The sequence below is a fragment of the Terrapene carolina genome, unplaced genomic scaffold (assembly GCF_002925995.2).
Source record: "Terrapene carolina triunguis isolate 2854851 unplaced genomic scaffold, T_m_triunguis-2.0 Scaffold250, whole genome shotgun sequence".
Taxonomy (NCBI): domain Eukaryota; kingdom Metazoa; phylum Chordata; order Testudines; family Emydidae; genus Terrapene; species Terrapene triunguis.
The window spans coordinates 2,148,167-2,163,896 of NW_020664601.1; the positions used below are offsets into that span (position 1 = coordinate 2,148,167).

At 46.5% G+C, this 15,730-nt stretch overlaps 1 protein-coding gene across 1 annotated transcript in view; it reads right to left on the reverse strand.

Moving 5' to 3' along the window:
* PPP6R3 (protein phosphatase 6 regulatory subunit 3) overlaps nucleotides 1–15,730 on the reverse strand; it is a 94,893-nt gene that overhangs the window by 17,372 nt on the left and 61,791 nt on the right. The window contains exons 7-11 of the mRNA XM_029912835.1: nucleotides 15,652–15,717; nucleotides 15,059–15,171; nucleotides 14,449–14,562; nucleotides 11,971–12,100; nucleotides 3,614–3,766 (exon numbers count right to left, since the gene is read on the reverse strand). Of these exons, the coding sequence (XP_029768695.1) occupies nucleotides 3,614–3,766; nucleotides 11,971–12,100; nucleotides 14,449–14,562; nucleotides 15,059–15,171; nucleotides 15,652–15,717 (576 nt within the window). The remainder of the gene's footprint in view (nucleotides 1–3,613; nucleotides 3,767–11,970; nucleotides 12,101–14,448; nucleotides 14,563–15,058; nucleotides 15,172–15,651; nucleotides 15,718–15,730) is intronic.

A 15,730-nucleotide genomic window follows, 5' to 3' on the forward strand; every position in this document is an offset into this window, starting at 1 on the left:
TCTATCTAGCTCAGTATCCTGTCTGCCAACAGTGGCCAATGCCAGATGTTTCAGAGGAAATGAACAGAGAGGTAATCAGGTGATCCATCCCATCACCCATTCCCAGCTTCTGGCAAACAAAGGCTAGGGACACCATCCCTGCTCATCGTGGCTAATAGTCATTGATAGACATATCCTCCATGAATTTATCTAGTTCTTTTTTTGAACACTGTTATAGTCTTGGCCTTCACAACAGGCCTCTGGCAAAGAGTTCCACAGGCTGACACTGCATTGTATGAAGAAATACTTCTTTTTGTTTGTTTTAAACCTGCTGCCAATTAATTTCATTTGGTGACCCCTAGTTCTTGTCTTATGAGGAGTAAATAACACTTTCTTATTTACTTTCTCCACACCAGTCATGATTTCATACACTTCTATCATATCCCCCCCTAGTCATCTCTCTTCCAAGCTGAAGAGTTCCAGTCTTATTCATCTCTCCTCAGAGGGAAGCTGATCCATATCCCTTATTTTTATTGCCCTTTTCTGTACCTTTTCCAATTCCAATACATCTTTGAGATGGGGTAACCAATCTACATGCAGTATTCAAGAAGTGGGTTTATATGGAGGCAATATGGTATTTTCTGTCTTATCTATCCCTTTCCTAATGATTCCCAACATTCTTTTAGCTTTTTTTGACTGCCACTGCACACTGAATAGATGTTTTCAGTGAACTATCCACAATGACTCCAAGATCTCTTTCTTGAGTGGTAACAGCTAATTTAGACCCCATAATTTTATATGTATAGTTGGGATTATGTTTTCCAATGTGCATTACTTTGCATTTAACAACACTGAATTTCATCTGCCATTTTGTTGCCCAGTCACCCAGTTTTGTGAGATCCTTTTGTAACTCTTCACAATCTGCTTTGGACTTACCCAACTACTCAAAATAGTTATCTGCAAATTTTGCCACATAACTGTTTACCCCTTTTTCCAGATCATTTATGAATAAGTTGAACAGGATTGGTCCCAGTACAGACTCCTGGGCAATACCGCTATTTACCTCTCTCCATTCTGAAAACTGACCATTTATTCCTACCATTTGTTTCCTATCTTTTAACCAGTTACTGATCCATAGAGGACCTTCCCTCTTATCCCATGACACCTTACTTTGCTTAAGAGCCTTTGATGAGGAACCTTGTCAAAGGCTTTCTGAAAATCTAAGTACACTATATTCACTGGATCACCCGTGTCCACATGCTTGTTAACCTCCTCAAAGAATTCTAATAGATGGGTGAAGCATGATTTCCCTTTACAAAAACCATGTTGACTCTTCCCCAACAAAATTGTATTCATCTAGGTGTCTGATAATTCTGTTCTGTACTACAGTTTCAACCAATTAGGCTTACCAGCCTTATCCTGTGATCAACCTATACATCCGGGTCTTTCTCCTCTGCCGCTTCAACTGATAAGTCCCCAGCTTAGAGCAAAAACTGTTATTGTTAGTCCCTAAATGCATGACTTTGCACTATTAAATTTCATTCCATTTCTATTAGTCCAGTTTTTAAGGAAATCCAAATCTTTTTGTAGGATATTCCAGTCCTCCTCTGTACTGGCAATACCTCTCAACTTTGTGTCATCTGCAAATTTTATTAGCACACTCCCACTTTTTGTGCCAAGGTCATTAATAAAAATGTTAAATAAGATTGGTCCCAAGACTGATCCCTGAGGAACTCCACTGGTAACCTCCCTCCAGCCTAACAGTTCACCTTCCAATATGACCCATTGTAGTCTCCCCAATATGTATTGTTTATAGCCTGGGGCTGGGGGAAAGGGGAAAGAGAATGTTATGTGAATCCTGGCAAGTGTTATGAACTTTAAATGACCGTATTAAACTATGTGCCAGATAAGAATGGACTTTTAGGACATACCGTGTTAAGTGGTTGTCCTGGGAATTTCTAGGGAGACGTGAATGTAAATTTCCCACATCCAGTTATGCAAAAACCCAGATTTTTGAAGCTACCCCCTGAGGAGACAATATTGTTGATTACCTGGTTCCTGGAACCTGAAGATCAAAGACCCAAGCTGAATAAAGGAAAGACCAAACTATTCATGGTGGTTCTGAATCTGAGACAGTTCTGACCTTGTAACCATGGAGAAAAAACTCAGTTGTGGGTTTTGAAGAACTGACACCTACCCGAGCCCAAGGTTGGTTGGGGTGATCTCTGGTAAGCTTATTAGCATGCATGTAGGTTTTTATTGTTTAATATTTTTTTCTGTAATACTTTCACCTTAAGAATAAGTGTGCTTGCTTAGATAGGGTTGTGTGGGCACTTTGCTTTCTCTCCAAATGATATAAACAGCTAAGTGCAAACGCTGCTTGCTGGGAATATCACACAATGTAAGAAGGGGACTGTGCAGCCTGGAAAAACCCTAATCAGGAGGGAGTGGAGACCTGGGTCTCTGCCCAAGAGATGTGACTGCTGAGGAAGCCTAGAGTGGGTGTCCTCAAGGGACCAGAGAGAGGAAATACAGATGCAGTTGCCCTGAACTGTGACAATGTATCATTCAAAATGTCTTTAGGAAATAGCAACAGTCTTCCTTAAGAAGGTGCTATTAAAACTGGATGGTTACTACTCACAGTAATTAAGCCTACCATGAGATTTATGGTATTTCCCATTTCCCATTCTAAGTATAGGGAATACCATAGTAAACTTTGCATTTGTAAAATCATTTTAAAATGGCATCCACTGCAGAATATGAAGAACGTTTAAATGGCTTAGACCTAGTTTTATTTTACACCCTACACTAATACAACGTATTATACAAACAGCATACCAAATTAAGATTATATAAAATAGAGGTGTATGCAAAGCCAAGGAGGACAAAAATAATGGCAATAAAAAGGTTGAAGCATAAGTAGGAAATAAAAGGCAATCTGGAAAAAATGCATGCTAGAACATAAGGCAAAAATACACATTCAGTGGGAAAATCTATGTGGCAAGAAGATCGCCAACTAGATACAGGTTTTCAAGTGCAATACAGTGGCAAAACCACCACAGGTTTTAAACGGCAGCATACAGAGAGGTACCACTTCAGACCAGGGAGATAACCAGTCCTTAATGTCACTGATGGGCCTGTACTTAATGCACTATATACAGTTGACACATTTAAAAGGAATTAAAAACAAAAAAATTAAGGAATGACTCAGGAAGAAAGAATAAAAGCAAAGTAAGTTTACGTAGGTTGGCTGAAAGAATTTGAGCATGGGGAGATAGCAAAGATAAGGTAGCAATCTAGATCTGTCTGTAGAGTGTAAACACCAAGGAGTACGAAAAGCCATGTACTGTATAGAGGTCTAAAGAGTAAACGATTAAGCAGAGCTGAGGAAAATTCTCAGTTACCATCAGGAAGAAAGTTTAACAAAATCCAGATGGTGGAATAGTCTCACAAGGAAAGTGGTGAAAGCCTCATCACATGGCTTACTGCAGAACACTCTAGGGCACAATCTGCACTGACAAAACGAATAGACATTGTGATATCTTAACAGGACTTTGCCATCTAATTTCTGTGATTTTATAAAAATGAAGAGGGTAGTGTAGAGCTTTTAACAGTGTAAGTAAATTATTCTTACCAATATAACTCCTATGCTGTTCAACTCCATAAGTTCCAAGTTCACATTGTTTGTGTTAGTCTGTAGAAGGCTGGATATCAACCTAATCACATTTAAGCGCGTGTTTCCCACAGGTGGATCCAATACGCCCCATGTTGTCTTCATAACACTTTTCTAGACAAAAAAAAGTCCATGGGAACAATTTTTTTTTAAAAGTACACATTTATTTCAAGTCAGCTCGGTGTTATTTATCCACAAACAGAAAATGTGGTAAGAATCTTGTATGACCAATTTGGCAGTAGTAGCATGACATTATGTTGTGGGACAGCAAGTTTTAGTTCCATACGTTAACACTTATTTTCTAGCACTATGGACTGGGAACAATTAGAAGACAATTAGGCTGGGGGAAATAAAAAGATATGGAGTATACAAACTTAGTGGCATTATGGACACAAAAGGAACTGCATTCAGGCCCACAACGGACATTTACCGGAGAGAACAGTGATTTAGAACACACTTTATCAAGCTCTAACTATTCAAGTCCCATGTGTCTAGTTAAGCAGTTTTTGTATTTATCCAGGCAAGAAAATTAATAATTATCGTGGTAAATTTTCTAAAGTCAGAAGAGAGAAATAAACCTTAGCTGCAGACTTCAGAATAATTATGTTTGTTTTACTGAAGAGAATGCTGTAAAAGTAGAATGGTCCCTACTGCTGTCATATAAATGCCAACATACTTGCACAGGAATTTAGGAATTGCGATACCAGATCAGACCAGTGGTTTGTGTACTCAGATAAACTGTCTGACAGTGGTCAATACCAGCTGCTTCCAAGGAAGGCAAAAACCTCATAGTGGACAGTTATGCAATAAACAGCAAACAGGGATTAAGGAAGAAGTGTCCCCGTCATTTAGTGGTTCAGTTGTGCCCTGAATGGAGATTTTATCTCCTTTCTAAGAAAGCATGCTACCTACCTACCTACTACAAATATGGATATTCTCATTATCCTTCAAATTCTATGCTCTTGACCACAATTATAATCTTAGAACAATGAGTTCTGCAGGTTTCCTTATGAAAAATGCACTTTTTTAATATATCTGTAGCCTTTCAATTTCACCAGATGTCCCTGGTGATCTACAAATGATCTACCTTTTCTCCTCTGTCTTTTTATAGACGTCATATCCTCTTAAGCATCTCTCTAAAGTGAGCTTTCCCAATCTTTTCCACAGTGTATATGGAAGCTTTGTCTCGCCCCCCATGATACATCCTTCTTCTGGACCACTTATTTCTGCTTTATTTTGGTATGTCATACCAAAGCATGCTCCTTTCCAAAGAAAGGAAAGGATATTTTGTTGCACTTTAGTGCAATTGCTTTTTCTCTATTTTGCTCCATTAAACAAAGTCAAACAGTTGAAAATATGAATGCCAATACATTACAGAGGTAGTTGATCACTAATGAATAGCCAAACTATAAGTGGCTCAGAAAAAGGCTTATAGTCTGTGCGTTAAACAGGCTAAAATATACTTTTTAGCTTTCATTAAACTGGTTTCTGAATAAAAAAAGTTACTAACCTTTCTGTAACCACTGTTCTTCAAGATGTGTGGCTCATGTCCATTCCACATTAGGTGTGCGCACGCCACGTTCACCATTGCTGAAGATTTTTCCCCTCAGTGGTATCTATCAAGGCAATTAGCATCCTCTGGTGCCGTGAGCTCATGCGCCAGCATAAAGGGGCCTAACAGTCCCACACCTTCTCAGTTCCTTCTTGCCAGCTAGCTCCGACAGGGGGGCAGGAGGTTGTGGAACGGACATGAGGAACACATCTTGAAGAACAAGTGTTATGGAAAGGTTAGTAATAGTTTTTTCTTCTTCGAGTGCTTGCTCATGTCCATTTCACATTAGGTGACAAGCAGTGCCTGAGGAGATAGGTTCAGAGTTCATGGACATGCAGACTGCAACACTGCTCTGCCAAACTTGGCATCATCCTTGGCCTGCTGGGTGATAGCGTAGTGGATGGAGAAGGTATGAACTGACGACCAGGTCGCTGATCTGCAGAGGTCTTGGACCGGGACATGGGCCAGAAATGCTGCTGATGAAGCCTGAGCCCTGGTCGAACGGACGGTCAAGATGGCAAGAGGTTGGACTGCCCACCTGCTTGTAGCACGTGCACATACAGGGAGTGATCCAGGATTAAATTCTCTGGGTGGAAATCGATAGGCCTTTCATCCTGTCTTCTACTGACACAAAAGTGCTGCATAGTTTACAGACCAGTTTGGTCCTCTCCACGTAGAAGGCCAGGGCCGCGTCTAACATCCAGCTAGTGGAGACGCCACTCCTCTGCATTCCTGTGCGGTTTCAGGAAGAAAACTGGCAGGAAATAGCCCAATTACTATGAAACTATGAGACCACCTTTGGAAGGAACGCTGGGTGGGGACGCAGTTGAATCTTGTCCTTAAAGAACACCATATACGGATGTTCTGACGTAAGGGTCCTGATTTCTGAGACCCTCCTGGCCAAAGTAATTGGTATCAGGAAGCCAACCTTCCAGGAGAGATACAAGAGCGGGAACGATGCCAGTGGCTCAAAGGGGAGGCCCATGAGTCTTGATAAGACCAGGTTTAGGTGGAATCAGTTTGCAAATCTGAGGATAAAATCTTTCCAATCCCTTCAGGAAGAGGATGGACATTTCATGAGAGAAGATTGACATACTGTCCATCAAAGGGTGGAAGGCTGAGATTGCTCTTAGATGCACTGTGATCGATGAAAAAGCTAGTCCCTGTTTCAGATGGAGCAGGTATTCCAGCACAGACCGAAGGGGCAACCAAGTCGGAGAGAGACCTCGTTGGGAAGACCACACAGAAATGTTTCCACTTGGCTAGGTAAGTCGCTTTAGTAGACAGTTACCCATTACCTAGGAAGACCTGGCAGACTTGTTCTGAACAGGTCTGTTCTGCTGGGATCAACCATGGCACATTCACATGGTCAGGTGGAGGGCCCTGAGGTTCAAGAGGAGTAAACAGCTGTGATCTTGCGAGATCAGGTCTGGGCGGGACAAAAGTGGAAGTGTGGGTGCTACTGCCAGGTCCAGCAGCATACCAAACAAATGTTGTGACGGCCAAGTAGTGGCTATTAGGATGACCCTGGCTTTGTCTCGCTTGACTTTCAGAAGGACCCTGTGTACCACAGGAATGGGAGGAAACGCATAGAACAGGAGCTCTGCCCATGGAAGTAAGAAGGCATCTGAAAGAGAGCCCAGGCTGTGACCATGTAGTGAGCAAAACTGCTGACATTTCCTGTTCTGCCTGGTTACGAACAGGTCTACATGGGGAGACCCCTACCTATGGAAGATGGATCTAGGTTGGTGAAAGGCCCATTTATGGTCTGAAGAGAAAGACCTGATGAGATGATCTGCCAGAGCATTCCGGGCTCCCAGAAGATGGGGAGCTTCGAGGTGAACTGTTTCACACAAGTTCCATAGGCGAATGACTTCCTGGCACAGGGTAGAGAAGCATGCTCCTCCGTCTGTTGATGTAAAACATGGCTGCCATGTTGTCCGTGAGCATTCGTACAACTTTGCCTGTGATCTACGGTAGGAACACTCGACAAGATAAGTGGACCACTCTGAGCTCTCTGGCGTTTGTGTGCGGGGAGAGCTCTCCTGGGATCACAGGTCCTGAGGTGCTCAAGGTGACCCCCCTAACCTAGATCAGATGCATCAGAAATTAGGGATACTGAAGGCTGGGGGGTGACAAAGGGAATGCCTGTGGTCGCTTGATATGAGATCCTTACACCAGTCAAGGGAGGCAAGGACCGGAACAGGAATCCAAGTAGTGACAGTTCAGTAAGTACACAGAGGCCAGCCAAGCCTGAATGGGCCTGAGGCGTAGCCTTGCATGCTGCACCATGTAATTGCACACAGCCATGTTTCCCAAAAGTCTGAGGCAAAACCAGGCTGTCGTGACCAGGTGAGCCTTGACCTTCGACATCAAAGCTGACATTATCTGGAACAGAGACTTCAGGAGGAGGGCTCTGGCCAGAGTCTAATCGAGCACAACCCTAATAAACTATTCTCTGGACAGGGACAAGAGTCAACCTTTGCTTGTTTATCAACAGGCCCAGGGCACGGAAGGTGACTTGGATCAGGGGGATGCTGTTTTTCACCTGAGCCACTGAGCGGCCCTTGATCAGTCAGCTCTGGCGCAGGTGGAGTCAAGCACCGCTCCAACAAACTATCCTCTGCACCAGAACTAACGTCTACTTTTTGTTGTTTACCAGCAGGCCCAGGGATCGGCACGTGGCCTACAGCACTGCAACATCCCTTTGGACTTGGGACCTGGATCAACCTTTGACCAGCCAGTGGTCGAGGTACAGGTAGATCTGGATAGCCCAACACCTGAGCTACTACCGACATGCACTTGGTAAACACCCTCGGTGCTGTTGCTAGGCCGAAAGGGAGGACCGCAAACTGGTAGTGGTCCAACCCCACCGTGAAGTGTAGGAAGTGCCAGTGTGCTTAGAAGATCGCTGTATGAAAATACATGTCCTTCAAGTCGAGAGTGGCATACCAATCTCCCGGATCCAGGGAGGGGATGATGGAGGTCAGGGAGACCATGTGAAACTTCAACTTCTTTAGGTATTTGCTGAGGTCTTGCAGGTCCAGGATGGGCTGTAGACCGCCCCTGGCCTTTGGGATTAAGTAGTACTGGGAACAGAACCCCTTGTTCCTGTACTCATGAGGAACCTCTTCCACCGCACCCAGCTGCAGCAACCCTTCTACCTCCTGTGCGAGGAGATTCTCATGAGGGAAGTCCCTGAAGAGGGACGGGGAAGAAGGGTGTAGGGGGGAAGATAGAAACTGGAAGGTATAACCCTGCGCCACTGTACTGAAGACCCAGTGGTCCGAAGTTATGGTGGTCCATGCCGGGAAGAAAAAAGAAAGGCGATTGGAGAAAGGCGGGAAAGATAGATCCAGGGTATAGTCTGGTAGGTCGCCCTCGGGCCCACCCTCAAAACGCCCACTTGCTCCCCTGCTTATTGCCGGTTGAACCCGATTGGGCGAAGGGAGAAGGTGGGTAGCTCGGATGGTGTTTGTTGCCCCTGCTCTTTTTGGGGGGCAGCTCCTACTGGGGTTGGCTCCCTTGGCCCTCAGCTGGGTGCTGTTTGAACCACTTACGGGCTGGATCGAGGACGTACAGCCCTAGAGTTTCCAGGGTGGGGCGGGAGTCCTTTAGCTCATGCAGCTTACTGTCCATCTGTTCTGCAAACAGGGCCTGGCCATCGAAGGGGAGGTCCTGCATTGACTGCTGAGCCTCTGTCAACAGGCCAGAGAGAAGCAGCCAGGATGCCCGCTGCATGGAGATGGCCGAGGCCATGGTGCCGGCTGCCAAGTCCGCCGCGTCCGAACCTGCCTGGAGGGCCACCCTGGCCACAGCTGTGCCCTCCTCGAGGATCACCAGGAATTCCTTCCTGAACTCTTCGGGAAGCAAAACCTCGCACTTGGCCATGGCCTGCCACATGTTGTAATTGTAGCAGTGGAGAAGGGCTTGGTGGCTGGCCACCCTCAATTGGAGGCTGGAAGACAAACTTTTTGCCCAAACAGATCCAATCTCTATTTTCCGGTGTGGGCCCGGGTTGCCCCTGCCTCTCTCTTTGATTAACTGCCTCAACTACGACAGAGTTTTGAGCCAGGTGGGTGTAGAGATACTCATGGCCATTCAGCCCTTTTTGAAATGGGGGGGCAGGGAGGAGGGAGTTTGCCATAGGGCATTAATAATTTTTGATACCCCTTCGTGTAGGGGCAAAGCCATCCTAGCAGGTGCCGTGCAGCAGAGGATGTCAAATAGGGAGTCTGAGGGCTCCTCTAGCTCCTCCGCCTGGAGCCCCAGGCGGGAGGCGACCCTCTTCAAAAGCTCCTGATGAGCCTTAGCATCATCTTGTGGGACTGGGTGAGGGGGACCCGTGATGGCTTTGTTGGGCGACGATAAGGACGAAGCCAGTGCTGTGGGAGCCACCACGTCCCCTGGTGGTCCAGCAGACTGTTCCCGTCTGCTCGTGGCCCTAGGTGTCCTGCCTTACAGGGCCTCTACTTCTCTTGGAGGGCGGGATGCTGAGGCTGATGGCCTATCTGAGGACTCCGCCACCAAGTGGATTGTCTCCGAGAGCTGGGGAAACCCCCACAGGTTCCAGGGGTACCAGGCAGCCGGTAGCCACTGGCTTTGGGGCCACGGGATCAGTTGCCTTCCGCTGGTGCCAGGGCTTGTCAAGGACTCCTGCTTAGTTCTGGAGCCAGAGGCAGAGTGGTCGCTGCCAGGCAATCATGCTCGAGCGGACTGGCATTCCTTCTCCATGCGGTGCCAGCTGCTACGCCTCGACGTCAACCTGACCGACCGAGACCAGTCCCTCATGCGGGAACTCAGGGACCGTTGGCGTTCAGCAGATCGGCATCGGTAGACCTGCGATCTACGCTGCACGCTTCTCGACTGGTACCGGGTTGTCTGATTTCCCGACGGCGGGGATCCGCATGTCAGCGATGGGCATCAGTTACCAGTGGCCGCGTTCAAATGATGGTTCACGTGACCGGTGCCGAGGCCTTGGTGACACGAACAGCTGGTCGCGATGCTCTTGCTGGGGGGTGCGTGTCAGTGCCAAGGGCCAGAAGACCGAAGAGGGCTTCGTTGAGCCTGCCTCCCTGATGTGACGGCTCCGAGTGGGCGAGCATTGGCAGGACATCCCCCGCGATGGGGAGCGGTGCCGCTGAGGTGGGGACACACAGTAAGGACCCAAGGCGGGTTTACCCTTTGACCAGGGTACCGCCAGAGCTGGTGTGGGAGGCACTGGTAGCGTCTGGATCTCCTGCGCTGCCTGCAGGGCCTCCGGTGTCGACGGGACTTCTAGATGACAGAGGACCTCATCACTGTCTGGGGTGGCAGGCATAGTGCAGGATGGGCTGGACCGCTCTACTTGAGCTGGGGCCCAACTCCGTGATGGAGGTGTCAAGTCACCCGGCACGGGTCTTGGAAAGGACAGGGCGGAGGAGAGCCCTTACGGGAAATGGGGGATCTTCCCCTCGTGGTTTTCTTTGGCTTCTTGGTCAGAGCCCGGAAGGGGGATCGGTGCCAGCTTGAAGACACCAAGAACCAGCGGAATGTTAAACAGATATTGGCAGAGGTCCTTTGGCTCTGCACAGGGCTCCACCTCTGACTCTGAGGAAGAGAACTCTTCAGGAGACCATGGGGGAGCAGTACCCTTTGTTTTCATCGACCGGTGCCGTACCAGAGACATCTTTGCTGACGACAGAAGGGCCAGGTTTCCTCTGGTCAGTACCGAAGGGCCTGGTGCTGGATATGAGCTCGGGGCAACATGCTGCGTTCTGTTCAACATGCTCATCGGAACCAGTAGTTGTCCCATCAGGACCCTGGCCGTTGCAAAGGTCTCAAGGTTGGAAGGCACTGCGATCCCACTGGCACCATGATGATCCCCTGGCATTGGCAGATGGCCCTGCACCGGACTCAACAGTACTTGCGAGCAGGGTGGAGTCTATGGTGCTGCTAGCAGAACAGGAGTGGAGTTGTGGTCCGACACGGGTCGCACTTCCCAGGTTTGTCTTTCCTCAATATTGGGCAGTGTCCTCTCTCGGACCAGTTTCTTGTGCTTCTCTCTCAGTACTGGACAGGTGCTGAGAAACATGCAGTGCCAGAGAGTGCTTTACATCAAAGCTGAGGTGCTGAGTCCAACTTGCTTGGCTCTGATGCAGGTTTAAGTGTGGCTTCCATTAGGTCAGCTCTTAGTCTAGCCTCCCTCTCCTTTTTGTACAAGACTAAAAGTCGCGGAAGATTTGGCACATCCTTATATGTGAGCTTCTTCCAGATATTTCAGAGTGTGGGTTACCCACCAGCACAGGCTTGCTGCAGGAGGCGCAGGGTTTGAAGCCCAGAGACCAGGGCATGCCCAGCCCCTGGGGCAAAAGAAGGGGGGGGGGGTCTCACTATATACAGTAATATTATCTACACTACTACTAGAAATTAAAATGGAAGATAACTAAACTAGAGAAAAAACCCTTAATGAATCCCTTGCCGAAGCAAGAGAAGGTGTTCCAGTGACCATCATGGGCGTTAAGAAGAAACTGAGATGGTGTGGGGGACTGGGCCCTTTATAGTGGTCCACGAGCGCATGGCACTAGAGGGCGCTAGAGCCAGCCCAATGGATACCACTGAGGGTGAAAAAAATCTCTGGCGATGGTGCATGCCATGCACGCACACCTAACATGGAATGGACATGAGAAAGCACTTGAAGAAAAATTATTGTTAAAGCCTTTATCACTAAATGACAGCCTGTAATCTGTCTCCATTTTCATTTGGTAGCGTTACAGATTCCACTTACTTTCGGGGGCTCAAGTAGTAACTCATGGAAGGATGCAAGTCGTGCTTTTATGGCTTCTAAAACACTTTTGTTGACTGAATATGTTGAATGGCTCATGCCTGGAGGACAAATCTCTATATGACCTTCAAATCTAAATATACAAAGAAGAGTTTGATGAGTATATTGCAGGATTAGTTACAATATTAACTCAAGTTAGAGACAATCTTAACATAGCACCAGCTATGTAAACCTATAACTAGAAAAAAAGATTATACACAAAGGGGTAAATCTAGAGCAGCGGTTCTCAAACTGTGGGTCAGGACCCCAAAGTGGGTCACGGCCCCATTTTAATGGGGTTGCCAGAGCAGGCTTAGACGTGCTGGAGCCAAAGCTGAAGCCTGAGCCGGCAGGGCTGAAGCCAAAGCAAGAGAGCTTCAGCCCTGGACGGTGGGGCTCAGGTTACAGGCCCCCTGCCTGCAGCTGAAGCTCTTGGGCTTCAGCTTCCCCACCCAAGGTAGTGGGGCTCAGGCAGGCTCAGTCTTCGGTCCCCCCCTCCTCAGGGTTTGTCTGGTCACGTCCTGCTGTGTGGAGTTGGCAACACTGATTAATAGCAAGTCATCATCAATCCCTAGGAAATGCTCTGGGCCAAACAGTACAAGTTTTAAAAGCATGTAAGGCCTGGCCTACACTTAAAAATTAGATCAACCTAGTAGCATAGCTCAGGGATGTGAACAATTTCATGCCCTGTGAGACACAGTTAGGTCACTCTAACTCCTGGCATAGATATGGCTAGGTCACGGGTGGGCAAACATTTTGGTCTGAGGGCCACATCTGGGTATGGAAACTATTGCGGGCCAGGAATGCTCATGAAACTGGAGGTTGGGGTGCGGGAGAGGGTGAGGGCTCTGGCGGGGGTGCGGGCTCTGCGGTGGGTCCAGCAATGAGGAGTTCAGGGTGTGGGAGAGGGGTGAGGGCTCCGGCTGGAGGTGCAGGCTCTGGGGTGGAGCTGGGGATGAGGAGTTTGGGGTGCAGGAGAGTGTTCTGGGCTGGGACTGAGGGGTTTGGAGGGTGGGAGGGGATCAGGGCTGGGGGGAATTGGGGTGCGGGAGGAGGTCAGGGGTGCAGGCTCCCAGCAGCGCTTACCTCAAGCAGCTCCTGGAAGCAGTGGTTTGTCCCCCCTTCGGCTCCTACGTGGAGCTGCAGAGCTTGCACTTCCGTAGCCCCCAGCTATCCCTAGGCGTAGGAGCCGGAGGGGGGACATGTCGCTGCTTCCAGGAGCCGTGCAGAGCCACGGCACATGCGGAGTGGGGCAAGCCCCCGACCCCACTCCCCGGTGGGAGCTCAAGAGGTGGATTAAAAGGTCTGACAGGCCAGATGCAGCCCGTGGGCCGTAGTTTGCCAACCCTGGGCTAGGTTGACGAGGAGTTAGAATTCTTAACTTAGGTCAATTTAAGATTGTAGTGTAGATATGCCCTAAGTCCCTAATAACTTTCACTGACAGTCACTTAAGCTCCTATGTCACTTTTAAAATTTTTCATCAAGATGACTAAAAATATTTAGAAGAATTTGTGTTTCTTCACAGCTTAAAGTTTTGAGACACAATGTATGCCTGCAGCACGACAGCTGTAAATTGTAATGTCACGAGCCTAATTCAAAGCAGATCTTCTGCTAACTTAAACCCTGTGCCTCTGGCAGAGGAATCAACTTAAACAAGTAAAAAATTCAAACATTAAAGAGAGGCAAGTATGAGCAAACAGATAGGGAAGTGATCAAGGAGTGTTCATCTTCCTCCTGTTTCGGTTCTAGAAAAAGGAACAGACTGATGCCAAAAAAAAAAAAAAAAAAGTTCTAGTCTGCTGAAGACTAGGTTGCAGATGCTTTGGGGTCAAAATAGGCCCTTGGGCTGGATCCAACCACAACAGATATTAAAGACCGCACCTGTTAGCATCAGCTAAGAGCAGAAGCTGAAACACAAGGAAAGCAAGACCAGACACAGAAATGGCTTGTGGTCAACAGTCATAAGGGACACTCAGATGGGAGCCATCATCAGCTATCAAAACAAGGCTGTGAAATGTAGGAACACGTCAAACATTTCATACCATGCTTTTCGTAGAATCTGAGAATCTTGGGACCAGACCACAACTGAGAACACTGATGTGCTCAGACACTTATAATTCCATCACTGTAGTATCTAAACATAAGCTGATATGAAGGCCACCATAAAGGACTTCAAAAACTGAGAAATAAAGCTGGTATTTAAGGATGCAATCTAAAAGTTTATATGGCTACGTTTTTACATTAGATCAAGAGGACCCTTCCAGGTGGGAAGCTGGCAGACACCTGTTGGGGAGTGGGGGTGGGGGAAGTGCAGAATACATCCTGCAGTTCATGGAAGGATGCAAGTCATGCCACCTCTACAAAAGGTAAATTCAGCAGCAGCACAAATCTCACAAAGGATGTGATCACAGATGGGGGTGGGGGGGAGAGGGGGAGTCTTACGTTGGTCGTCTTGTCTCAAGTAAGGTCAGTAATATTTGGATTGCACTGACTATTGCAGATTCATTTTTCTCTTTATGAAAAATATTTGATAGTAGCTGTTCTATAATTTCTTGCCTAGAGAGAAAACATCAATAAAGTTAGACATACAACTTTTAAAAATACAAATAAGTGTTTATACAGAGAGAAGTAGTTACAGTGTTTCTTTGTAAAACTGCTGGCCAAGATTGGATGGAGGTTCAGAGCCATTTTCACATTTTTCCCCTCCTTCCACAATATCAAACTGGTTTCCTTCACCATTTTTCTGGCAGTTATTAGCCCACAGCAGCAGATCTAAGTGTTTTAAATCCAGACTTCTGTTAAGTGCCAACATAATGCACAACTATCAGACCAGACCTACCATGCATAAAACTGTGTCATGTCAAATTAAATTCAGCTTTGCTCACTTTCATAAATTTAGTTACTTCAGGAAACCCCCATACATTTTGTTGGATGCATGTAATGGGAAAGTAATTATTGTTATTTCCAAAAGGCTTCAAATAACTAAAAATAAATGCCACCATTCTCAGAGATTACAAGGCAAATAAATCAGAAGTTAAACTGTCCAACATACTTTTCTAGAGTTGCAAGCAGCGGATCTGGTTCTGAACTGTTCTGTATTTGCAACATCTGGTCTCTGCTCAGGCGAATAATTTCACAGAGCGACTGTGATGCATTTGAATGCCTCTGAAAAAGAAAAAAAATTGTTGTAAGAGCAGTATAGGACTACACACTATCTAAAGAATCCTTTCATCCCAGAAATTATGAAGTTGTCCACAAAAAACACAACCAGATGCCAAGCAATTTATGTTGTTTTACGGGGAAGGTAAAGTTTTTTCAACACATTTCTAAACATCAAATGCCTTTAGACAGGACTCCATTCCACTGCCACCAAGATGGCAGAATAGCACTGCTAGGAGACTCCTGCCATCCTATTTCATCCCCTCAAGAATTTCAGAGGCCAGACTTTGATGCAGGTCAGATAATAAGTACTAATTCCATAAATAAGTAAAGTCAATACTGACATTAAAGTCCTATTTCTGATTACAATATTGCTTTAAGATTTTCTGTCAGCTAAGATAGGCCTACTAGAATCATAACTGCTTGTAACAGTAGTAATTAATAAGCTAAACAGCTGGATCTTGACAAGCACAAAATAGTACTTACATCTTCATCTTGAGACGGATGTACAATTTCTACAAGCCGCTGGATAATTCTCTCCTCATTTAACCACTGTAAAAAAATT